Source organism: Leptonychotes weddellii, chromosome 2 (genome assembly GCF_054177405.1).
Source record: "Leptonychotes weddellii isolate Sample4059 chromosome 2, ASM5417740v2, whole genome shotgun sequence".
Taxonomy (NCBI): Eukaryota; Metazoa; Chordata; class Mammalia; order Carnivora; family Phocidae; genus Leptonychotes; species Leptonychotes weddellii.
This window is the reverse complement of record NC_138370.1, coordinates 168,271,707-168,297,975: the sequence shown is the minus strand read 5'-3', so window position 1 is coordinate 168,297,975 and position 26,269 is coordinate 168,271,707. Positions and strand designations below refer to the sequence as shown.

Sequence of the window (26,269 nt, the reverse complement as noted above, 5' to 3'; positions counted from 1 at the left end):
GCAAGACCTGAGCTGAGATCAAGAGTCAGATGCTTAACCAATGAGCCACCCAGGTGCCCCTAGACGTTGTTTTTATAGTACTTTCATTTTTTGTTGTTTTTTTAATTCAGATTTTAAATACTCTTTCAATCATTATTTCTCACCAGTTTGTCTAAACTAATTATATTTTCTGGATCATGGCTATGACTTTAAAAGAATTCTTAATTGTTTGATCACCTTTCAGATTGTCCTTGGCCCATAAGGAAGACATAGCAAAAAAGTGTATGAGTTTTGAAGTGAAACAGTTGTGGATTCAAATCCCAGCTTTTTGAATTACCAAATGAATGGCTGGAGGAGTTTCTCCTCTTGCACCCTCAAATCCATCATCCAGAATTGTTGGGTCTATTATCCGGCTTAATCTTCACCACAAACCATCCTTCATAGGAATGTGTGAAAGATTGAACAAAATGCCAGACCAAAAGCCCATACTGGGCTGCATACAAATGGATGTCAATTAAAATGTTGGCCAAAAAAAAAAAAAAAAAGTTTTAAAAAGGAAAGAAAACATACCATTTTCTCAGGCTGAAACTTCATGCTAGTGAGTCCATAATTTAACAGGTCAACCAAGGTCTTCTGTGCAAGAAAAAATAATCTGCTCTATGTTCTTTAAGTTCTGTAAGATTACAACTCCTATGGGAGTTTGGGGCAAGCAATAAATGGCATTCCTTTTTCCTTTAGAGCTCTAAACCAATAAAAATACAGAGAAATTTAAAAATTATGAAAAGGGAGGAGTGTCGCCTACAAATTAATAGAGGCTTGAGGGACTTATCAATCAGTCACACTGTACAGAATATATTTTGATCCTGATTCAAACAAAGCTTTACAGTAATTTCTTGAGACTCTGAAGGAAATGTGAAACTTACTGATATTTGACATTATGAAGGAATTACTGTGATAATAATATTAAAACTATGCTTTTTTTATATCCTTGTCTTTTAGAGACACATATTGAAATATTTACAGATGAAATGATGTCTGGGTTCCAAATATTGGTGGAGAGGGGAAAGCATGAGAGTAGAGATGAAACCAGGTTGGCCGTAAGCTAATGGTATTTGAAGCCAGGTGACGGGTTCATGCTATATTGTTCTTCTAGGATTATATGTTTGACATTTTCCATAAAAGATGTTTTTTAATAGAGAACAAAATATCACCTTTTTTACTGATAAAGATGAATTTGGAGAATGTGGCATTACTCATGGGCTTCCTGCTGAGCCCTGAATTAGGTGGACTTGGACACTTGGCACAGGTGGGCCCTGACAATCACAGGTCTCTTAGTGCACACAGCCTGTTAGAATAGCTCACAGTGATATTAAGTCTAGGGTCCTGAGTTCGGTGGTTATGTCTTTGTCTTTGCCCCAGTATCCCCTCCAAGCTCAGTCAGCCATCTGGCAAATGCGAGCTGGTGGATACCAGGGAGACGGGGCCAGGATGGCAGCCTAGCACAAATTCAGCCTCATCCTCATCCTTGAAAAAGAATTCATATCATATGCCCTGTAGGGGAGAGTGGGGGGAGAGGACCTGTAGTGTCATCTTTGTGCATGCCAGTGGTAAATGGAAAGTAATGATCAGAGGGGGACTCTATTGCACAAGAAGAAAAATATGAAGATTTAGTTAGTAAAAATAAAAGAAGTGAAATCAGCACTTTGGAGAAATGTGTACCAGCCAGAGACCTCTTGCAGGGAAAGAATAAAACACAGGAAAGAAGCCAGCAGAACTGTGGAATATTTTGACATCTTCTTACCACAAAAGTGCAATGATCCGAGGACACAAGAGAAATTTGATCCAATGGAGCAAAGTTCCTACTGAAGCTGCCTTGTATATTCATAATCTACGGTTGCCTTGGCAATGGACCCTTAATCTCATGGAGATGGCAGTATAATGAGACACACCACAGTAATTAGACTGCAGCGGGTCTAGTTGGCTCCCTCTTGGGAGAAAGTCTGAGAAGGAGCTGGTAGGGTTTCAGCAGCCAACAAATTAAATGAGCTCTTGAAGGAAAGAATTTGAAAGATTTACTAAATAGTAGATTTGAACCTGATACTCTAGAGTACTTCTAGGTATGATACTTCTCCTATTGACTTTGAGGTTGGTGTAAATAATAAATCACCTAGTGGCATGCTTATTTTATCTGACCCATTCCACCTGATGGCGTTTCTTTCCGAGATAACATAAACCAGGAAAAAGAGGAATCCCACTCTCCAGATAACCTGTGTATTGGCTTGAAATGAAACAGTTTTGGTAGCCTACTAATTTGATTAACCTCTCTACCCCAGGATAGTAGACCAGACAAGAGGACAGGATGTCAACAACTTGGCCACAAATAGGGTGTAACTTATTGTCCATGGGAACCATAATAACAAAACTCAACTTTTCCACTCTGAAATGGATGCTCTGGGCAAGAACAGTGGTCCACATAGATAAGTGGATTAAATATCTGGGAGTGAGCACACTCCTGCTATTTTTCTTTGACTGTTTTTCTTCTTCAATTTCAGGTATATGAAACAATTGGACACAGTGGTACCACTTTGCTAGCGGAAGTGTTTCTGCCTATTCCTGAAACTACCATTGTCACTGGAAGGGCTCCCATTGAAGAAGTGGAGTTTAGCAGTAACCAGCATGTGACACTGGACCACGAGGGAGTTGGAAGTGGTATGGAAAGCTAATTATTATTAGTAGCTCACGATTTTACTGTCAGTTTTGAACATAGCTTTTTTTTTTTCATTTTCAAACAACCAGAAAATTATAAAATTGCTTTCAGAAATTCAAATTAAAATGATGAATTGCAATTTTTTGCAGTCTTTTTTTGTATACTGTGGGTGGCCAATAAATTCATATAACTAGGCAAGTATAAAGTAGTTTGACAATGTGGATAAAGACCTTTAAAATGCCTTTAACATCTTAATTTTTCTTCTAGGAATATTTTATAAGGAAATAATTAGAAACGAGGACAAAGCTTTGTGCATAAAAAAATGTACATCATGGTATTATTCATAAGGCTGAAAAAATTGAAAAAACTTAAATAATTATAATAGGGATATTATTAATTAATATTATCTCTCTTATTCCCTATAACTGTGATTAGATAGATGACGTACCTTCTCTGTTCACCATGTTTCTTAACTCCATAATATACCTTGCTATCTTTTTCTTTCACTACTGTATTCCATAAAACTTCTTTAAATCTGTCTTCCAAGTCATGAATTCACTCTTTGGCTGTGTCTAATCACTGAAGCTCATCACTGAGTTTTTCATTTTAATTATTGCATTTTTCACCTCTAGAAATTCTATTTAATTCTTTTCCAATCTGTCTGGTCAGTTCTGATAACGTTTGTCCTTTCCTCCGACTCTCAATCATTTCATTTCTTTTATTCAGTCATTACTTCCTTTATTTTTAAAAACGTATTACACATACTTTTTAACATTCTGTATCTGATCATTTCAATACCTACCTGCTTATTGGTCTGATTCTGTTGCCCCTTTTCATGGTGTCTTGTTTCCTTATGTGTCTAGTGATTTTCTATTGTGAGCTCGTATCTGGAGATGTATCTGCAAGAATTCTTTGAGGCTCAAATCCAATTGCCAACCTGCAAGTCTGGAGATCTAGGCTTTAGTTCCAGCTCTCACACTGATAAGGTGTGGCACCCTAGTAATTATGTACTCTCTTTGAATATCATTGTCTTCATACACAAAATGAATCTAAAGATACCTCCTTTAATGTCTTTTAGGGTTATTTTGAAGATTAAAGTGGACGTTCAGTTTGAAGGAAAGATCTTTGAAAAATACAAAGATGCTCTTACAGTGTAATAGTGGTTCTGTTTTGTGCTGCTAATATTAACTGGAACTCCAGGGCATGCAGTCGCTATATTTAGTGCTTGAAAATCTTTTCTTCCTTGAGTTGATTAAACAACCTGTCCTGAGACTTTTTATCATTAATTTCCAATTGGTAGAAGCCAGATATGTAAGTGAGGCTTATGGTTGCCCAGTAGTTTAAGAGTAGCTGAGGTTTGTTGAGTGGCCACAGTCTTCCAGGCACTAAGTGCTCTGACGTGTGGCTCCTCACTAGGGCATACCCCCACCCTCAGGCACTTGAACTTATTCCTTCTGCCAAAAATGCTCTTTCCCAACATATCTGCATGTCTCATTTCCTCCTTTTCTTCAGGCCTTTACCCAAAAGTCCCCTCTCATGGAGCCTTCTCTGCCACCCCATCTAAAAGTTCAGCCCTTCCCCACCCCCACAAATGCACATTTTCTATATATGTTCCCTAATTTATGGTTTCTCCTCCACATTTATCCCTCTCTAACGTACCACATGTTCCTCTTTTTTATTTATTTATTTTATTTTTTTATTAACATATAATAACCCTTGTTTCAGGGGTACAGGTCTGTGATTCATCAGTCTTACACAGTTCACAGCACTCACCATAGCACATACCCTCCCCAGTGTCCATCACCCAGCCACCCCATCCCTCCCACCCCCCTCCACTCCAGCAACCCTCAGTTTGTTTCCTGAGATTAAGAGTCTCCTATGGTTTGTCTCCCTCTCCAGTTTTGTCTTGTTTCATTTTTCCCTCTCTCTCCCTATGATCTTGTTTCTCAAATTCCTTATATCAGTGAGATCATATGATACTTGTCTTTCTCTGATTGATTTAATTCGCTTAGCATAATACCCTCTAGTTCCATCCACATCATTGCAAAGGCAAGATTTCATTTTTTGATGGCTGCATAATATTCCATTGTATATATATACCACTTCTTCTTTATCCATTCATCTGTTGATGGACATCTAGGCTCTTTCCATAGTTTGGCTATTGTGGACATTGCTGCTATAAACATTGGGGTACATGTGCCCCTTCAGATCACTACATTTGTATCTTTGGGGTAAATACCCAGTAGTGCAATTGCTAGGTCATAGGGTAGCTCTATTTTCAACTTTTTGAGGAACCTCCATACTGTTTTCCAGAGTGGCTGCACCAGCTTGCATTCCCACCAACTTCTTACCAATTCCTTTTTTAAAATCTTTTTTAATTTTCATCTTCACAGTCATATTTCATCCCTTCATTGTATTTACCCTTATTTTTGTGTATATTATAAGTTTTTCTTTCTTTAAAATTTTGGGAGACAATTTCTTCTAACAGACCAAAATACACCCAAAATCTATTGTGTGGCTCTGTTCTGTTCACCAGACTAATCATATTTTTTTTTCCTTTCTTTTCCCCCCAGTTTCGGGTCTCTTCTGATTTGTTTAGTGTATATTTTTCTAGGGTTGTTGTTACCGTTTTAGCATTTTCTTAGCATTTTGTTCTCTCATTCATCTATTCTCCTCTGGACAAAATGACAAGGTGGAAAAACTCAAAAAGTACAAGAGGCAGTACCAACTACCAGGGACCTAATCAGTACAGACATTAGTAAGATGTTGGAACTAGAATTCAAAATAACAATGATAAAGAGACTAGCTGAGCTTGAAAAAAGCATAGAAGATACTAGAGAATCCCTTTCTGAAGTAAAAGAACTAAAATCTAACCAAGTAGAAGTCTAAAAGGCTATTAATGAGGTGCAATAAAAAATGGAGGTTCTAACTGCTAGGATAAATGAGGCAGAAGAGAGAATTAGTGATATAGGAGACCAAATGATGGAGAATAAAGAAGCTGAGAAAAAGATAAACAACTACTGGATCACAAGGGGAGATTAGAGAGATAAGTGATACCATAAAGTGAAACAACATTAGAATAATTGGGATCCCAGAAGAAGAAAGAGAGAGGGGGGCAGAAGGTATATTGGAACAAATTATAGCAGAGAACCTCCTTAATTTGGGGAAGGAAACAGGCATCAAAATCCAGGAGGCACAGAGATCCCCCCTCAAAATCAATAAAAATAGGTCAACCCCCCAACATTTAATAGTAAAACTCACACGTTCCTCTTATTTCTCTTATTTATTGCCTGCCTCCCTTGCTGGAATATAAACTCCTTGAGAACAGGGATTCTCATCAGCTCTGCTTCTTTACTGCAATCTGCAGTCCCTAAAATAGTGCCTGGCATGAAGGAGGGACTCAAATGCGTATCTATTGACTGAGTGAATGAATGGAGGTCTTCATTGTCATCTTTTTAGGAGGTACTATTTTTATCCCTATTTTATACATAAAGAAACGAAGGCTCAGAGAAGTTAAGCGATCTGTTTGTGGTCACACAGCTGTTAAGTGGCAGAACCAGAATAGGCACACAGATGTTCCACTCCACAGTGCCTCATTCATTCTGTAAGGTCTACACACTGCTGTCAGAGCTAGAACCAAGCGGCCAATGCTGAGCGTCATTGCCTGAAGAAGTTCAGGGATGCTGATCGGAATTATGTTCCATCCTGCCAGCTCTATAGCCCCTCCATCCCATTTGACTGTCTGCTTTCCTACCAGGGCTGGGCTCGCTCCCTTTTCCTCAACAACGTCTATGTAATCTGGTGTTTCCCTAGGAGTGCCCTTCTCATTTGAAGCGGATGGTAGTAATCAACTGATTCTAATGACCTCGGGGAAGGTGTCCAACGGTGTGGCTTGGGCCATTGGAGAAAACGGGATCCCTTTAATTCCCCCACTGTCACAGCAGAACATCGGATTTAGAAGGTATTGTGTGTCTAGAATAAATGCATGAGTAATGTCAGCGTTTGCATTCATGGCACGGGAGGGGGAAGCTTGCAATATCACATTCTTTCCTTTTATTCTCATGTGCCAGTATTTTCAGGGTCTTTTTATTGTTCTTGAGGTAAGAATTAAAATATTAATAGCCTAATAAATATTAGATGTTCAGCAGTGTCAGAAACAGCAAAAAGCACTTCGCCTTATTTAATCTCTCCAGTAACTCTGTGAAGGATTCCTGTCCCCATTTTATAGACGGGGGAAGTACACAGCACGTGTATACGTGGTCCTCAGTGTGAATGAGGATGGTTGTAGAACCTTCTGATTATTATAAAAGTCCCCACGGTCAGATCTCTTCCTTGATTGCTAGCTCCTTAGGTTCCTACCAGAGCAGAAGAAAAGGCACTCTGGACCTCACCCATTTCCCCCCTAAGCTGGTCCCACCTCCTTGTGGCTGGTGCCTGCCCAGGCAGCCTGGACTACGGGAGCCAGGTGGCCTGGGCTCAATTCTTGCTTCCGTCCTGCCCCAACAGATGTGCCTTGAGTTGATCTTTTAACCTTCTAGGCCTCAGGTGCCTCCACTCTAAAACTAAAGGATTTACCCTGATCATCAAGAAGACACTTTCCAATTCACAGGCTGTCATTTATGACATGAGTGAAAACAGAGTGGGGCTCGTTTTGTTCCCTTTATGTCCTCTCTGTCCCGATTCTGATGCCTGTGTCCCTGGGACAAGCACAGGGAATGCTGCTCTGTGCTTTTGCAGTCAGGAGTCCGGCAACCATGTCCCGCGGAGGCCTTGGAGTATAAGTATACAGATGTATCCATTCCACTGAGTTCCGCACCAGGGATGAAAGCTCCAGCTCCTCAGGAGAGGGGGTCAAGCCCAGTGCGAGTAACGAGAAATGCGGTGCTACTAACGAAGCCCCAACTCACTGTTGCCAACAACCCCGGGCCTCCTGGCAACTCAGGCGTGTCCAAAGTTGGTGCTTAAATCAGTTGTGCATTTAAGTCCCCAGTTGTGTGGGGAGCGAGGCACGAGGCAGATCTGGCCTGGATCCTGGGACTCTAGGGATGGGCGCCACATCATACTCCATTTTGTCTGTTTGTTTTATTGAGATGGAACTGACACAGAACATCGTGTAAGTTTAAGGTGTACACCATAATGATTTGATTAATGTATATATTGTGGAATAATCACCCAAATAAGTCTACTTTATATCCGTCACCACACATAGTGACAAATTTTGTTTTCCTTGCCGTGAGAACTTTTCAGATCTACTCTCTCAGGACCTTTAAAATGTAAAATACAGTATTGTTAACTGTGGTCGCCATGCTGTACATTAGATCTCCCAGACTTATTTATCGTATGACTGGAACTTTGGACCTTTTGATCTCCTTCACCCATCCCCCTCCCTAACCCCACCTCTGGCAACCACCAATCTGTTCTCTGTTTCTACAAGTTTTGTTTTTTTAAAATTCCATATATAAGTGAAATCCTACAATATCTGCCTTGCTCTGTGTGACTGCTTTCACTTAGCATAATGCCCTCACGCTCTATCCATGTTGTTGCAAATGGCAGGATGCCTCCTTTTTTATGGCTGGGTAATATTCTATTATGTATACATGCCACATTTTCTTTATCCCTTCTTCCACGGATGGACAGTTAAGTTGTTTCCATGTCTTGGCTATTATAAATAATGCTGTAATAAACATGGGGGTGCAGGTACCTCTTCAGGATAGTGATTTTGTGTCCTTCAGATATATACCCGGAAGTGGAATTACTGAATCATACAGCAGTTCTACTTTTAATTTCTTGAGGAACCTCCAGTGTTTGCACCAATTTACATTCCTGCCAACAGTGCACAAGGTTCCCTTTTCTCCACATCCTCACCAACACTTGGTATCTCGTGTCTTTTTGATGATGGCCATTCTAACAAGTGTGAGGTGATATCTCACTGTCGGTTTGATTTGTGTCTCCCTGGTGGGGAGTGATGTTGAGCACCTTTTCATGTCCCCGCTGGCCATCTGTATGTCTTCTTTGGAAAAATGTCTCTTGTGGTCCTCTGCCCATTTTTTTTTTAAAGATTTTATTTATTTATTTGAGAGAGAGAGAATGAGAGAGAGAGCACGAGAGGGGGAGGGTCAGAGGGAGAAGCAGACTCCTCGCTGAGCAAGGAGCCCGATGCGGGACTCGATCCCGGGACTCCAGGATCATGACCTGAGCTGAAGGCAGTCGCTTAACCAACTGAGCCACCCAGGCGCCCAGCTCTGCCCATTTTTTAATTAGATTTTGTGTTATTGCTATTGAGCTATGATTCCCTGTATATTTTAAACCTTAACTCCTTATCAGACTTGTGGATTGCAAGTATTTTCTCCCACCAATCACCCTTCTCTATTATCCCTATAACATACTTAATAGCAGTGATCAAGTAAAGAAAAATGGCACAACTCCTTTCTTATCATCAGATTTTCTCACATAGAAAGCAAGAGCCTCCTTAAGCAGTGCTGTTCCTGGGATTTTGTGGGCCTAAGGCAAACTGCCCTGTGAACACATCCATCTCATGGCATTCACTTTTTTTCCAGTGCTTTGAAGAGGGCAGATGCCATCTCATCTATTGGCACATCCGGACTGACAGACTTGAAAAAGTTGGCCAAGTGGGCGGCGGAGTCCAAGCTCGACCCGAACGACCCCAACAATGCCCCTTTGATGCAGCTAATCTCGGTAATGTGGCAGGAGAACTGTGTGCACACCCCCATTTCTCGAGTTGGAGTGATCATAATAGAAATGGCTCAGCCCTTCACACACATTTTCTTTCACACGGTATTCTCCAGTGCGATAGCGTTTAAGAACATGAGGGCTGGGTTGAACGACTGGTTTAAGGTCAGGCTCTGCCCCTGTCTGGCTCATGCTTTCTAGGCACTCTGACGCCATCACAGTGTGGCCATGAGGACATGCACTGCTGCATTTCCACACTTAGCTGGGCACACAGTCGGTGTGCAATCAATAATAGTTGTTACTGTGGTGGTGGTGTTACTCTTATCTCTAACTTCTGCAAAACCCTAAAGAGAAGTCTTACTTGGCCCCTCCTATGGAGAGGAACCTGCGTGCAGCCGCTCAGAGTCATTGCTCGAGCTCACACGACTGGTGAGGACTCGGGTCCAAGTCGATCTGATTTCAGAGCACATGCTCGGTCCATCACACCTGGAACGGCTGGTAGGAGTGTTTTCAGAAATGGTGGTTATGTTTGTTTTCCTGTTTGATGGTTAATTAGATTATCATTTAGGTTTCATTTAAGTATGTCTGAGATAAATTGCTTTTGCCTGTCATAACATTCAAAATTCTTTCTTCAGTGAATTTATAAATAAAATGGAACATTAGTCAGTAAATGATTTCTCTTGGTGGCAAATACAATTGTTTTTACACCCAAGTTCATAATTCCCACAAAAACATAATAAACAAGTAGATGATCCGGAAAGTGACCACGGCAACACATTCTGTGATCAAGTTCATTCATGTGAGTTCATCAGCAGGGGAACTGTAACCAGAATAACATGTTCATTTCTGTCCTTAAATTTCTTAGATAAGTCTCAAAGCAAGCTTTGGTTTATTTTTATTTTTATCTTTATAAGCTCTCCTTCCAACATGATACTTCTTAGGGTGACTAAAAAAAATATTGGAAAGAATAGGCCATATTACCTAGAGCATAGTCTATTCCATGTAGAGTTTTCAAATCATGTTTCGATTACTATCTTTTTTTTTTAAGATTTTATTATTTATTTTTGCAAGAGAGAGCAAGCGAGCATGAGTGGGGAGGAGAGACATAGGGAGAAATAGGAAGCTGAGCAGGGAGCCCGATGCGGGGCTCAATCGCAGGACCCCGGGATCATGACCTGAGCTGAAGGCAGACGCTTAACGACTGAGCCACCCAGGCGCCCTCGATTACTATCTTTAAGTCAGTGGTAATATAATACAAGTGTCACCTCCATGTTTTTCTTTTAAACTATTTGTCTTCCCATAGAAGGACAGAACACAGGGATGCCTTCCTGACTAGTCTCTTTTTAATGGATTTTCACAGCAGGATCACCTTTCCCAGTGCAAAGCCCCAGCAAATCTCTGCTCCCTGGCTTTCCTTCTGCGAGGAGGAGGGTGCCACTGACCAAGCCCCCAGCAGAGGGGCAAGCAGACACCTGGGCAGAGTGCAGCCCACCTGCTCAGCCTCTCAGTGGTACCCTGAAACCGTCCTTTCAGTGCCAGTGTGGGGAGGTTGGCGCTCAGAACGATCTCTGGCTCTCTCTACTCACTGACCAAGGCCATGAGGTGCTGTTCAGAGACAGAAGAGCATGGCCCTGGAGCCAGGGAAGCCGATCAGCTGATTCTGGGACCTGATCTACATGTGTGCATAAATATATTTTTTTTAATATTTCAAAATATTTTGTTAAATATATTTTTAAAGTTATATTAAGTTATTTTTAAGTATTTTAATATGCAATATATCTTAAATATATTTTAAATACATATATTAGATTTCACATACACTGTGTATATAAGAATCCTATCTCCAATAGGCACCTACTAATACACTGATACAAATCTCTCACTTTTCAGGCTGTAGATTTGCATAACACCTATGAGGGAAGCAGGCATGCCAAAAAATGAAAATGATTTGCGGTACTTTTTATAGCTAGTACAGGAATAGAATAGCATCTGCCTTATTACTGTTATATTTTAGCGCATTTTGTCCTTCAATGAAATGCAGGATATTTCAAGTCTCAGTCCACAACTATTCAGCTTCCATTCCCAAAAGCTCCGTGCTGGGTTTCTTCAGACGCAATCCGCCTGCCATCTAAAGTTGTATCTCTTGTTTTCTGTAGGTTGCTACCAGCGGTGAATCCTATGTCCCTGATTTCTTTCGCCTGGAACAGCTGCAGCAAGAATTTAACTTTGTTTCAGATGAGGAATTGAATAGATCCAAACGATTCAGACTTCTTTGTCTTAGAAGCCAAGAGGTGCCAGAATTCCGAAATTATAAGCAAATTCCAGCATATGACCGAGAAATTATGGAAAAAGTATTCCAGGTAAGAAATTGCCATGGAGGAGTTAATACCATAATAAAATATCGCCGTACCATTCGGTGTACTATTATGTGTGTGTTTTCTCGCTGTCATGTTCTCAGTAGCCATAGTGGTTTCTCGTTTATAACACTTAACCTTTCCATTATTTTTCTTAAACTTAATGTTTAAATAATCTCTTTGCCCAATATGACGTATAAACGAAGAAAAATTAGGGTTGAAAAGTATCTTAAGTGTTACTATGGGAAATCATCCTGCCACGCTGTTCCTGTCAGGAATTCAGTGCCAGTTTAACCCATTAAGTATTTACCAAGCACAACGCTTGGTTAAGCGCTGGGGGGAGCTGCTGGGGTCTCAGTCGCTCTGGGTGGGCAGGGCCCACAGGAGGAGGGGGCCCGCAGGTGGGGAGCCTTTGAGGAGCTACAGGCAATAGGGGTATGTTTTGGGGGGGCAGGGACAGCAGGTCAGTGAAAGCCAGACAGGCAAGTTAGTGTTTGATGAGGTAAATGAAGAGCCATTAGAAATTGATACCAGTGTGATTTTTTTATGCAGAAAGTGTGGAAACTGTTGGACAATATTTTTGGTTACTTGGTTCTTCTTTGTATTAGTTTGGATTTGTGATGGTGAGTGATAAAAAGCCAATTTAAGCTACTTCAGGCACTAAGGAGAGTTTATTGGATGATGAAATGCCAAAATAGGGTTAAATATCTAAAGAGGCATGAATGGCGGGAGTTCATCTGTGCCTCAATGACCCCTGGATCCAGAACCTAAACACTGCCAGGACTTTTCTCCATCTTATCCCAAGTTTAAAAATCTTGGGAACAGCTACAGGGGCACCTGGGTGGCTCGGTCGGTTGAGCATCTGGGTCTTGATTTAGGCTCAGGTCATGATCTCAGGGTCCGGGGATCCGGCCGGAGTTGGGTTGTGCTGAGCAGGGAGTCTGCTTGAGAATTCTCTCCTTCTTCTTCCCCTTCCCCCCGCCCCCACACTCTCAGGCATACTCTCTCTCTAAAATAAATAAATAAATCTAAAAAAAAAAAAAAAGGAAGAAAGAAAGAGAGAGAGAAAGAAAAAAAGAAATCTTGGGAACAGATTGCTTGAGTTTCCCAGGCTGGGTTAGGAGACACCCGGGGTATTCAGCTGTGACCAGCAAAGGACCGAAGCAGGACATGGCAGCTTCCTGGGCCCACGGGGGATTTTACCGATAGAGAGAGCAAAGTCAGCAGCCTAAGAAGACAAAGCTCACGCACCCTCTACTCTCCTCCAAGTAGGTGACCCACATCATCTGCGGCCAGATGCTATTTACTATTTTTGTAATTGCTCCACTTAAAATAGAAAAGACAAAAATGTGAGCAGAGGCTTTGGCTGAGTTGCTTGGGTGAGCTTAGCATCTTGAACTATAGTGAGTCTCTCTGTTATCTCTGTGGCCTCTTTCTTCCTGCATAAAGAGCTTAAGTTGTAATTGCTCTACAGAATTATCTTCTACTTATAAGCCAGTTCAACCAACTGGTTCCAAAACCTGCATACTGCATCGAAGATCAATCTTGGACCAAAAATGAAGAGGAAGGTGGAAGAAATATTTAGAACCATAATTTATTACTTAAACCACATGTGACAAATTCTCTAATCTCAAGATAAATTCTCTAGTCTCGCATGGGGGAGTACCAGTAATTTACAGTCATAAAATTATTCCTTTTTAATTTTAGGACTATGAGAAACGTTTACGAGACAGAAATGTAATTGAAACCAAGGACCACATAGATACCCATAGGGCCATAGTCGCCAAGTACCTCCAGCAGGTAAGGAAAACCATTTTACAGAGTCCTCAGAGGGGGAAATAACCAGCACCCTCACACTGGGGGGAGGGTGGTGCCTATTCTTCGAAGTCCTCTATGGGATACTTAAATGTCACTTAACCTCTCCAGACTTATTTGCTCATAATTACAGATATGAAATTAACAGCTGTCTTCATCTTTTGAACATATGGAACACTAGGATGTACCTCAGTATATTATCAGTGGTTATCTTGAGGGGGGCATGATTACAAGGGACACAGTTTCTAAGTCGTGATTTTTCTCATATTTGAATGTTTGCATCATATCACCTTTGTAATGAAAAAATTTTATAAACTACATACTAACTGCCCTGATGCATGAAAAACTTGAAATATCCTTTTGCCCTTCCTTCTTTTAATAAATTTAACTTGTAGGAAATGCTATAGTCACTAGAGTACATTTTTCCCACCCAAATGATCTACCCTGGGGGCTCCTTATAAAAAAAAACAATAACAATTTATGACATTTAAGAGGTCCTCTATTCAAGGAATAATTGGAAAATAAGTCAGTCTGAATAGAGGAAGAAGTTAAGAATCTGAAATCTGTGTGCTTCAAGATTGGTCCTATTTTTGCCAATTGTTCATTCATTCAGCAAAATTTCACTATCATCCACCAGGAACCTTCCCAGGACCCACGAATATAGCAGTGAACGAAACAGAACCCCCTCTGCCTTAGGGAGCTTACGTTAGTGAGCAAAGCGGGTTGATTTCTATAGGAAGAGGTTAGCACCAAGGAGAAAAGTGCAGGTGCGCTAGGCGGATGCACTGAGGTGTCACCTGGCAAGGTGAAAACTCGAAGGAGTCAAGGGAGTGAGCTGTGAAGTCTATGTACTGGGGAGATTTTAAATAAAACACTTGTCTGTCCTCAGGTTAGAGAATCAGTGATAAATCGTTTCCTGATTGCAAAACACCATTTTCTTCTTTCGGACTTGATCGTAGAAGAAGAAGTTCCCAATATCAGGTAAAAGCAAACAAATCTTTTGTTTCTTATAAATATTCTTTTTATTGTATTATGTTAAAATTTTCACATACATAAAAGATGTTTATCCTTGTATGGTCCGCATTTGAGCCCCCAGTAATGCTGGGAACTGGTAAAACCTGATTAACACCTCATGGTTACATTAGTTGGGGGTTTTGTTGAACAAGTCACACGAGATGCTCTCTATCACGCCCAGTACACACCATCTCATCTCCCACTGTGCCCAAGTCAGCTCCACAGGCCTTTGCCGGTTCCCCGCTGCAATCAGATTAAGTCTGACAGCATTTCCCTCCTGCTTTCTACCTCCCCCTTCCAGTCTGTCCCTCACTCCCCCACACACACGGGGCAGAGGGGGTGGCTCAGAATAAGCATTGGGGCTCCAGGGGATGGGGGGAGGCTGAGAGCTGCTGTGTGGTTGGTGAGGGGGCAGGGGGAGTAGGGAAAATGGATATTTACATAGAAGTTGGGATTCAATTGCATTTGCTTGATTGTCTCCCTGTTACTTAGAATAATCCAATAATTATCTCAACTCAAAGTGGAGCCATAAAAGATGAAAAATAACTTTCATATTGGTGGTCCCGTGCAGTGCATTGACTTCCCGACCTGTTCTGTGATTAAATCTCTTGGTCTCCTAAAAAGTTTATTTCCTATGCATGTACTTTCTCTCCACCACCAAGTTGGGAAGGAGACAAAACAATGTCTATCCATGACAACCCCTTTCTTTGGCTTGGCCTCCATCCATATCCAGGAGGGAAGCTGCACCCACAGACACTCGTGCAAACCTCCCTCTTTATCCCAGGCCCAGAGTCCAGTCACTGAATGTATTTTTTCAGTCATGAAAATTATACTTTAGAATAGATGGTGATTTTTCATGCTGTTTTTCCATTTCTTTTCTTTCTTTTTCTTTTTCTGCTTTACTTTCTGCATTAAGTTCTGAAGGCTCAGGGTATGTTCTTTCTTCTTTTAATTTTGGTTTGTTCTTAGATTAAACTAAGATGTTTCTATATTTAATGGTCCCAACCACCAAGATGTTTCCATGCTGACTGCTAGCAGGGCGGCAAAGTCTCCTGAGAAGAGCCACCTCTGGGGGAGGGGGGGAATTTTGACAAAGAGAAGGGATGTGCCATGTTAGGACCCTCTGGCAAAGGTGTCTCTCAGAGGTCCCCAAGTTTGGGTTAGGTGGGTGTCCTGGCAGAGTGATTAATAAGATGGGCTTAATTTACAACAACATGAACCTTGAGGGCATTATGCTAAGTGAGATAAATCAGACAGAGAAAGACAAATACTGTATGATCTCACTTATATGTGGAATCTAAAAAAGCCAAACTTGTAAAAACAGAGTAGAATGGTGGTTACCAGTGGCCAGGGGGTGGGAAAATCGGGGAGATGTTGTTTGAGGATACAAACTTGCAACTAGTGATTAAATAAGTTCTGGAGATCTCAGGCGTAGCAGAGTGAATACAGTCAATACTGATCATAAACTTCAAAGTTACTAAGCGCCTTGATCTTAATTGTTCTCCCCCCACAAAAAAAAGATAATTCTGTGAAGTTAAGAGGTGTTGGCTATCACCTCACTGGCAGCCATACTCCAATATGTAAATGTATCAGACCAACACACTGTACGTCTTAAATTTACACAGTTATATGACAATTACGTCTCAATAAAAATAAACTAAAAATAGTAAAATGCAGATAACAAGTCACACACAGAAAAAAGAGATTTGCAATGTCACTCTCCTCACAGTCTTTTTTTTGGGGGGGAAGATAGTTATTTTTCATAACTTTCCATTATATTAATATGTAATGGGCCTGCTCTTGTTTTAAGGGAGTTAAAAATAAATATATGTCAGTATTTTCAAAAGAGGAAGAAGCTGGCTGTTTAGTCAGAGTGAGCCGAGTTGGAGCCCCAGCTCCCTCTTACTGAGGAGCCTTCAGAAAATCCTGTCACCTCCCAGTTTCTTCATGTGAAAAATGGGGTAAATGTTGCCCTTGTCAGGATTTGAAATGGTCTCTGTAAGGCACCCAGCACTCTGCTTGATCCATAGAAGACCCGCAGGGGAGCAAGCGGAAGCCCGTCGGGGGCCGTAGCCTCCCTAGCCAGCATATGGCCCTCGGAAGAAGGCCGCTCGGCTCTGTCCTGCGCCGTCTGGCCCCATGGCGTCAACCTGCAGATCCAGACTCACGTCTGTGCCTCTGTTCAATCTCTGGGCTGGACTGTAATGATCTGCTTCGTGGCCCTTTCTCCCGCCATGACTCACTGCCCGTGCTCCCATCCTCTTGGAAGTGTTTACGGGATTTCACCTCAGTGAGAGGGAGAGTGGAGAGGGATCCTCCTGGCCCACCCCTTCCTCCTGCAGAATCACTGCCATCATGCCAGCCTCATCTTTCCAACAGCTGCCATTTTAGGGCATCCACTCAGTGCTAGACCAGTGCCAGGGTGCTTTGCACACCCCCCTCCCTTTATCCTCTTCATCACCCCAAGAGGTAGGTATGATCATCCCCATTTTACAGATGATGAAACAGAGACAAAGAGGTGAGATAATGTGCCCAAGGTCAAAGAGCTGAGCCAGGAGTCCCACGGCTTTGTCTAACTCCAGAGGCCGAGGTACCCCCAGAAGTGCCTAAGAAGGCTGTGAACGTCACCATGTGAATGGAGCAGGTTAATGTGTGCTCCAGCGCTTAGGAGAGGGAGCGTCCCTTCTAGCTGGCGTGGCTGGGGCCCTGGGGAAGGGAGACACCGGCCCTGAAGGGGCAGACAAGGAGGAAGTGGGGAGGGCACCCATGCACAGGACTGGCCTGGCCGAGCAAAGGTCGAGAACAGGCAGAGCACCCGCACATTTGAGGGATGAGCAGGCAGAGCACAAGGCGGCGGGAAGCAAGAGGGGCCCAAGCACACTTTTCTTCCTCTGATCAGTAGCAACTAAAATCAGTGTAAGGACCCACACCAGAGGATCTCCCCAATCTCGGGAGAATTTCTTTGACGATTTCCACCCTCCTTAAAAAGACAAGAGTTTTTCAGGGGCCTTTGAGGGCCCCTTGGGGAAGAGTTTGGGAAATGGTCTCACAGCTTTCCAGACCTTTCCTTTCCTCAGAGTCCTAATCCTGTTCTGTAATCATTAGCATTCTGGGGCTAAGCCTTTTCAAGCTGGCAGAACAAAAGCGACCACTAAGGCCAAGGAGAAAAGGTCGGAAGAAGGTGACAGCCCAAAACCTGTCTGATGGAGACATAAAGGTGCTGGTGAACATCATCCGGGCTTATGACATTCCCGTGAGGAAGCCCACAGCAAGGTGAGAGCCCTCCAGATGGCCCTGAGATGGAGAGTACAGGGTCCCAGCCAAGTGGTTCACTTCTTTATAGCATGTCCACCCCCACATTGAACGTAGCAGTTGATCATGGGGGCTAGGAGTGAGGCGCGCTCTTACTGAAGCCAAAACACTATTGGTTGCAAGTAATAGAACCAACTCAGTCAATTTAGGCTAAAGAGGGGGTTCATTGGGAATATCTCAGAGAACTCAGGTTAAGAGCTGAACTACATGGTGGACAGTGGATGGTAAAAGATTGAGATGGTTCTTCTGAGGCCCATTGTCTCTCTTGCTTGCTTCCCTCTGTGGGTCTGCTTCATCTCCATGTGAAGGAAGTGGTCCTTTCAGCCACGGTACCATCCACCAAATATCATCTTCTCAGGAGAAAAGCTGAAGGTCCTAACTTGGGTCAGGTGTTTATCCCTGGTCTAATCACCTACAGCCAGAGAGGCAGGGTCCCCAGGCCCTGGCCTGAAGGTGGGGAACGGTTCTCGGAGAAGTGGGTGTGAGCTAGGCAGATACCCGAAAGGTGTATGTCCTAGGTTCTAAACACACATACTATGAGCATAAAAATGTGACTTCCCTTTTATCTGCTCTGAGACATGAGTGATGCCTACTACGTTTCACTACACTGGGGCAGTGCGGACCCCCCAACCAGGGTAGGGTGAGCTTGAGTCTCTTACCCCCTTTAGAGAACAGAGATGAGCAAGAATTAAAGAAAGAAAGAGCAAGAATCAAAACTTCTACCAGCTGGTACCCTTGCCCGTGTAATGAGGAAGGCTGACCTTTCCTGTCCGTTCATCAGCTTCCCCGCACTATGCTAAGGCTCTTTCATACAGATTATTTTGCTTACTTCTCACTACTGTTAATATCTCCATTTTACAAAAGGGAAAATGTGTGGGTGGCTTGTCCAGGGTCACCCAGTGCCATCTGATTCACAGAAGAGCACCGTTCTGGACTTTGGCATCTTCTCTCCTCTCTAGGATCTTCCTTTTAAATTTATCCCCCATCCATTATTTTACCCTTTTTTTTTTCTTTTTTCTTTCTTTTTTTTTTTTTACTGCCTAACTCTTCCACCCATTGCAGAACATCTGATCATCACCAACTATTCCCAGCATTTGGTTACTAGTAAATGTCCATTTAAGCTCTTGAATCTGTGCATAGCATTGCTTCCTCGAGCCATAGCCCAACCCCTTCACCTTGATTGCATCAAAGCTCAACTGTGGGGAGAAAAGCTGTTTTTTAAAATAACGTATAGGTGTTTCTCTTATTTTGGTCTCTATAGAATTTTTTTTTAAGTGTTAAACCATTCCGTTCAAATTACAAGGAAGCTTGGTTGATCCTCTGTGTTATACATTTCCGTGTAGGCTCATTAAGACAGCTCAGATATCAACTCTTGCATTAAGCCTGCCCAAATCTTCACCCTCTACTCTTGCATCCAATTAGATTGGATTTTTCATCTCCCTCTCTGTACTCTTCTGGCCCATGCCCATGCCTATGGTCTAATGTGCCTCCCACTGGATTGTGATTATTTGTTTACATGTCTGCTGGCCCTTTTAGTGCATTTGATTTATCTTTGCAGCCCCAGAGTCTAACACAGGCTGCAAATATAGTAGGTGCTTCACAGATGTTTTTGTAATACTGTAATCAGTGGTGTTCCAGAGAGAAGAAGGGTTTCTGTGGCAGCTGTTTTGTTAAATATTCCACTTCTATTGTCTCATGGCTTGTCTGATACCCTTATCTGTGAAAAGGGAAGACAGTCTGGTAGAAAGAGACAATTTATACTTTGGCCGGTAATGAATATGAAATACTTGGTAAATTGTAAAGTTCAGTGCAAATATGCAGGCGTGTCGTTAGGAGGAGGGGAGAGGTACCTGGGAGAGACTCTCTGGAGATGATCTTCATTTCTTTTTTTAAGAATCCCAAAAGGGATGGGGCACCTGGGTGGCTTAGTCAGTTAAGCATTCAACTCTTGATTTCGGCTCGGGTCATGATCTCAGGGTCGTGAGATCGAGCCCAGCATCCGGCTCCATGCTGGACGTGGAGCCTGCTTAAGATTCTCTTTCTCCCTCTCCCTTTGCCCCCCTCTCCTCTACCTCCACCCTTACCCACTGCCCCCCCACAACCCTGGTTCACGTGCATGCTCTCTTTCTTAAAAAAAAAAAAAAAGAAGAAGAAGAATCCCAAAAGGGAAAGAAGGCAAGACCCATAGATCCTAATTCAAGCTAGGAATCTGTAAGGGTCTCTTTCCCAGGGAGGCTTGGCAGGCCTGGAGAGAGGGGTCTTACATGGGATATGTAGCTCACAGTTGTTGGAGAATGCAAGGTCACAGAGAATGAATGCAGTGGGAGGGGACCTGGGTGGAGACAGGGCAGGCTGGCCAGGAAGCTCAGGATTCTGCCACCTGAGAGGGACTGAGGCTCTCATTTGTGGGGGGAAAGACAGATTCCTCACTCAGGCACCCCCTGGGAGGGGGGGGAGAACCCTTTTCTCTGTTCCAGCCAGACATGCAGGGCTAGGGGTGGGAGTTGGGACGGCTCTATTACTCACTAGGTCATGGAGATGACCCGAGCATACTAAAAGCTTTCTGAAGTGTCAACACACTGTCTCCAGAGCCATACCTCTTTGGAGAAGCCATCTTGCTGAGTATCTAATTTCTGTCCTGCATTTCTCCCTCCTAGCAAATTCCAGCAGCCATCAAGATCGTCACGGACTTTCAGCGAGAAGCGTGCTGCTTCCCCGACCACACACAGCCCCACCCACAGCACGGACTACCCCCTCGGCCAGGTGACGTACCTGGATGCTGCGTGTCAGCTTAGATCCTTGCCCCTTCAGAACTGCCCAGAAACTGTATCGTCTCTTTAATGCTTCATTTTCTTTGGAAACACACTACTTAGTCAACATATTCTACCTCTGCCAAGAACAAAATAATTCAATGAGCCGTTACGGACTCTAACACCTTGCTCTTCTCTTGAAGGTTTTAGTACGTCCTTTTGTAGAAGTTTCTTTTCAACGAACGATTTGCCACACAACTACAGCTGAAGGACCAAACCCCAGCTGGAATGAAGAACTGGAACTTCCTTTTAGGTGAGTGTATTTTCCTCTTTAGGGAACTGTAGGATATTTCGAAGAAATGTGAATAAAATGGGGCCTCGGGGGTGAAAGTTTCTGGAGCGTGAGCCAGGACAAGATCAAGAGTCTGACCCCGAGTCCCACGCTGCTCCTCTGGTCTCACAACTGACTCCAGTCGAGAGTAAAATGGGAAAATATCCAACTTTTGAAACTCAGGTTCACTGTTGGGACACCTCCATGCCTCTCCAGGCTCTGGCATCCTGCAGCCCCAAGATTCCCATTCCCTGGACCCCACAGTCCCTACACAGCTTTCTGTTGTTCCTTGTCTCCCCGACTCTGGAAGCTTCAAGTAAACTCCCCAGTCTGTAACTCCCTACTTTCCGTAATTATGCTTTCTTCCTCAAGAGAAATACTACATACGCATTTAAAACTTTAAGTGATTTTAGGTATTTAAAAGACTCCTTATTTCAGATCTTGAAGCAACCTTAGAAATTACCTAGTGCACCACTCTACTTTTACAGAAAAGAAATGAAAACCCAAAGATGGAAGGTGACTGGCATAAGGCCACATAGTATCTTAGAGACGGAGCAAGGACTAGAGCTGGTTCAGTCAGAAGAGAGGGACACATACCATTATGTGTATGGAAGGAGAAAACATAAAGGCAGATGCTCAACAAAATACATGCAAAGCCCAGTATGGGCTGGACTCGGAGCAGGTGATATTACAGGAGATGAACCTCACCCCTGCTCTGCTTAGTCAGCTATGGGAAAGTGAATGGGAGGCAGGGACCATTCCAGCAGCCTTATAACACCAGGAGGTTTAAGACTGGGGCGTGCTCTGCTGGAGACGCATCTTCTAAAGCCCAGTTGCTTAGGAAACCTGCATACTGACCGGCACGACTGTCAGCCGGAGCCCTTGAGTGTAGCCTGTCCACGAGCCAGCTCAGCTGTGGCCAGCTGGCTCCTCGCAAAGCTCACCATGCAGGTTGAGGGGATGATGGGAGACTCGGCAGGACAAGCCGGCAGACGGGGCTTCTGTCTGTACGGAGCCTCCAGTCTAGGGCCCCTTCCACCTGAGTATAGGTATTATGTTAAAGCGTCTCAGTACAAAGGTAAATATTTGAAATGAAAGCACTGCTTTTAATCCTCATGTCTATGCTCATATTTGAGTATTTTTCAGATTTGGGTATTTGAGCGCTCATTGTTTCTATCTTGCCCCTTGTCATGGTCCCTGGTCACATGTGCCCCTGTGCAGGGCCCCCAATGGGGATTACAGCACCACCAGTTTGCAGTCAGTGAGAGACGATGTGTTCATTAACATTTTTGATGAAGTGCTGAACGACGTCCTAGAGGTAAGCTCACAGTTTGGAGGAAGCCGTCTGCACCCATGTTCACGTCCTCTACCCACTGTAAGTCCCTAACACATTCTGTCTTTGTGCTGCTTGACATGTTTCAGACCTGACATGTGTGAGCAGGGAAGGGAGAAGGGAGAAAGAGAACTAGCTTTTTGATTTTCGATAACTGCACTGGGTGGGTTACATATGTGGTTTTAATTCTAGAACAACCCTGTGAAGGAGATTGTAAAATCTCCAGTTTAGTGAAGGGGAAACTGAGGTGCAGAGGGGTTGAGTGACCTTCCCAGGGCCACAAAACGATGAAGTGTCTGAACCAGAATGGGCCGTAGGTCTGTCTAACCTACCCTGCGGGCTTCCGGCTATAGCCCGGCCGTTTTCCCGGGGCCGGTTAATTACATGAGTGGCCCACGTTGCTCAACAGTTACCACTTCCCACCCCCTGCAGGATGACCGTGAAAGAGGAAGGGGAATCCACACCCATATTGAGAGACACTGGTTGGGAAGCGTGAAAATCCCATTTAGCACCATTTACTTCCAAGCCAAGGTAAGCATCCGACGTCCGAATTCCGTGGGGCTCGGGAACGGCTGCGTCCACTGCTCCCGTACCCTCCCCACTGAGAGAACCTATGTGCGAGCCGCCGTCAGCAAGAGAAAAAGCCATTGATCTTGGGTCATATTTGCGTGGCTTGTAAAACATCCATCTGCCTTAGAGTCAGGAGTTAATGGAGGACAGTTCCAGTCTGAGAATTTTTCTAACATTTAAGTAGAAGTGAAGCAGATGGTGAGACGGAGCGGAAACGTGTCAAAATGACCAAAATGGAGTGGATGGATGCCTGAAAGTAACTTGAAGGGAACAGTCAGCACAGTGACGGCCCATTTAATCACGTGCATTCTATTAGTGCTTCTAGAGTGCTCCCCATTTCAGACACGGGAAACGGTTAGTGGAGACCTGTTCAACTAAGACACCCTTCTTCAGAGTTTAGTGATTTTGCTTAAGGGGACCCATTAGGTTAACAACTCTTGAATGACTTAGTAGCTCTAATCTGGGACGGTGAAAGATTCTGCAATGGCTTTAATATCCTGGTATTAAATCCATGGCAACGGGAGGCTTTGAGCCACAAGCCTGTAGCTAATCTCCCACAGCCACAGAGGGAGCGATTTAATCCTACACGTGATGACCACCCAGACCAGGTGTCTCCCGGGCCACAGTCTGCAGCAAGACCCAGGCTTGGATGGGTTGGAAGCTTAAGGATAATTGGAATTGCAATTCTCGGGACAGTCTCCAGGTGAAGCTTCCGTTATGTGCTGGCCAAAAAATTTACATTTTCCTCTTTAAATAGATCTTAAATGAAAAAAATTTTTTTTTGTTTAAGAGCACACGAGTTTGTAAACAAAACTGCCATGTTATTTGGCATTGCTGAATTTCACATTTGGAAGGGTACTCAGAGGTAATTACTCCCAATCCCTTCTTGATAAATTAATCTCCTTTATTGTGGTCATGTCCATACTCTGCTTGAGTGCCTCTAGAAACAGGGAATTTGATCTCTTTGCCATAGCTATGTTATAAATTTCTTCCTTGAACCATGCCATAATCTGTGTGATTCCCTATTTGTAGGTCCTGGTTTGAAGCTACACATAACAAGTCGAATCCTGACCCACTAATAACAGTAGGAGTAACTATATTACATGCCATTACTAGCTAGTTTGTATGTCACCTCGGTTAAACCTCACAACAACCCAGTCGGCTTTATTGTCCCCATCTTACAGATGAAGAGACAGAAGCCTAGAGATGTGAAGTCACTACTCAAATCCCAAAGCTTACAGCAGAGTGGGATTCAGCTTATACCCACTTCCCACAATGCTCACATTGCGTATCCCTGGGGAGTGAGACTGGTAAACGGAGAGAACTATTCAACGTTGGGGTTTATACATTTCAGTATTACTTTTGAGAATGATTTTATTACATTTGTCATTTAAAAGTTTCGTCTGACTCCCAAACTCGTGCTCCTCCATGCAACCGCAGGGGACATTGGGCAGGGTCTGGAGACACTGCTGTTTGTCACAAGTAGAATGGGAGCTAGTGGTGTCTTGTGGGTGGAGGTCGGGGATGCTGCAGACACCCCACGGTGCACAGGACAGCCCCCACCACAGGCAGTCCTCAGGCCCCAAAGACCAGCTGTGCCCAGGCAGAGAAACCCTGTCTTAAATCCTGATACTCCAGCTATCTGGAGAGAACACCCACTCCTTTCTGGGTCATCGGCCTAGTTGCCACATCAGATGTGCCTGGTTGTTTCAGCTGCACGTTTCACGGCGTTGTTTCTGTATCCTTTTTTTTTTTTTTAAGATTTTATTTATTTATTTGTGAGAGAGAGAAAGAGCACAGGCAGGGGGAGTGGAGGAGGGAGAAGCAGACTCCCCACTGAGCAGGAAGCCCGATGCGGGACTCGATCCCAGGACCCTGGGATCATGACCTGAGCTGAAGGCAGACGCTTAACGACTGAGCCACCCAGGCGGTCTGTTTCTGTATCCTTTTCCCTGAACCCCTCACCTGCCCCCCAGTGCAGGCTCTGGGGCAAAGCACCGATGTAAGGAGGAAAATAAACAATAGCTCACGTAATTCCTCCCTAGAAGGCGCAGTCACTGAAACTTTAACTTCTTTCTGTATTTCTCCTGAGACATAAAGGCCACTGAAGACCGAAATGAAAATCAGATTCTCTGTAAGCGTGTGAATTTCAAATTCCGGCCCTGAAAAGTTGTGTGGCACTAAACAGTCTTTTATAAACTTATTGTTGCGTTGGCTACACAAGAGTGGAAAGTCCTGTCTTTTGGAGCCTCTGCAGAAGTCAGGTCATTTCATATAAGTGGCTCGTACTGCCTTAGACCCGCAGGTACTGAGCACCTGCTGTGTAAACCAAACGCTGCTCTACGCTGGAGAAGGGTGGTAGAAACGGGGGTGATACACAGATCTGTTCACAGAGAGAAATCAGGTCTCCAGAACAAAGTGATGAACAGGCACACGACTACAAAGTGGGGCAGAATGGGTCATGGTAACAAGTGGAAGACACACACTCTGTGTGAGGCTGCTGGAGATAACAAAATAATTCACGAAGGAGATGACATCCGACCTGAACCTGGAAATAATGACTGATACTCCGCAAGGGGGGATGAAACTCTGGGGCATTCCAGAAAAGGCGGAAAGGCTGCTGGCCCATCCATACTGAGCGCTGAGCATACGCCAGGCATTTTTCTGGGTGTCTGACATCTATTCATCCAGCACCCGGAACTACCCTACAAGTAGGTCCTGTTATTGTCTCTTTATAAATGCACGAGCTGAGGCACCCGGAGTATGATCCAGGATTTGAACCCAGGTGACCTGCTGTCATGGTCAACCTGCAGAGCTGGGAGACGCTCTGCAGAACTTCGCAGAGGCAGGGAAGTAGAGAGCCCTTCCCGTGAGAGCTCAGGGAGACACGCCCAGAAAGAGGGGGGAGCCTTGAATGCCAGTCCGAGCAGTCTTTATTGGATTCAGCAGATAGTGAGGGGCTGACACTTACCTTTGAACTTTCACTGGAAAACCACCAGGATGTTCACCAAGTCGTATGTTCTTCACAGATTGATGGGACGTTTAAAATAGACATTCCCCCTGTTCTTCTGGGCTACAGTAAGGAGCGAAACCTGATTATCGAGCGGAGTTTTGACTCAGTGCGAAGCCTGAGTGAAGGCTCCTACATCACCCTGTTCATTACCATCGAGCCTCAGCTGGTTCCCGGGGAGTCTGTTCGAGAAAAGGTAACCCTGCCCCCACTTGAGCATCGCATGTCTGATGCTGATGAGACACCACTATGCTTGCTGGGCTGTGCTTTTACAAACGCAGACTGCGTGGCGCAGGCAGAGGGCTCCTGACACTGTCCACTCACCACTCTTAGAGTCTGGACAGAAGGAAGGGGTGATTGGAGATTGGTACTTCCATTGAGCCGATACTTAGGTTGATCCACAA

At 43.8% G+C, this 26,269-nt stretch overlaps 1 protein-coding gene across 1 annotated transcript in view; it reads left to right on the top strand.

Annotated features, from left to right (window-relative positions):
- CC2D2A (coiled-coil and C2 domain containing 2A) overlaps positions 1-26,269 on the top strand; it is a 121,344-nt gene that overhangs the window by 66,145 nt on the left and 28,930 nt on the right. The window contains exons 15-26 of the mRNA XM_081813176.1: positions 2,532-2,688; positions 6,500-6,647; positions 9,244-9,382; positions 11,533-11,736; positions 13,438-13,530; positions 14,435-14,526; positions 17,665-17,832; positions 20,529-20,634; positions 20,825-20,934; positions 22,174-22,270; positions 22,718-22,816; positions 25,885-26,061. Coding sequence (XP_081669302.1) covers positions 2,532-2,688; positions 6,500-6,647; positions 9,244-9,382; positions 11,533-11,736; positions 13,438-13,530; positions 14,435-14,526; positions 17,665-17,832; positions 20,529-20,634; positions 20,825-20,934; positions 22,174-22,270; positions 22,718-22,816; positions 25,885-26,061 — 1,590 coding nt within the window. The remainder of the gene's footprint in view (positions 1-2,531; positions 2,689-6,499; positions 6,648-9,243; positions 9,383-11,532; positions 11,737-13,437; positions 13,531-14,434; positions 14,527-17,664; positions 17,833-20,528; positions 20,635-20,824; positions 20,935-22,173; positions 22,271-22,717; positions 22,817-25,884; positions 26,062-26,269) is intronic.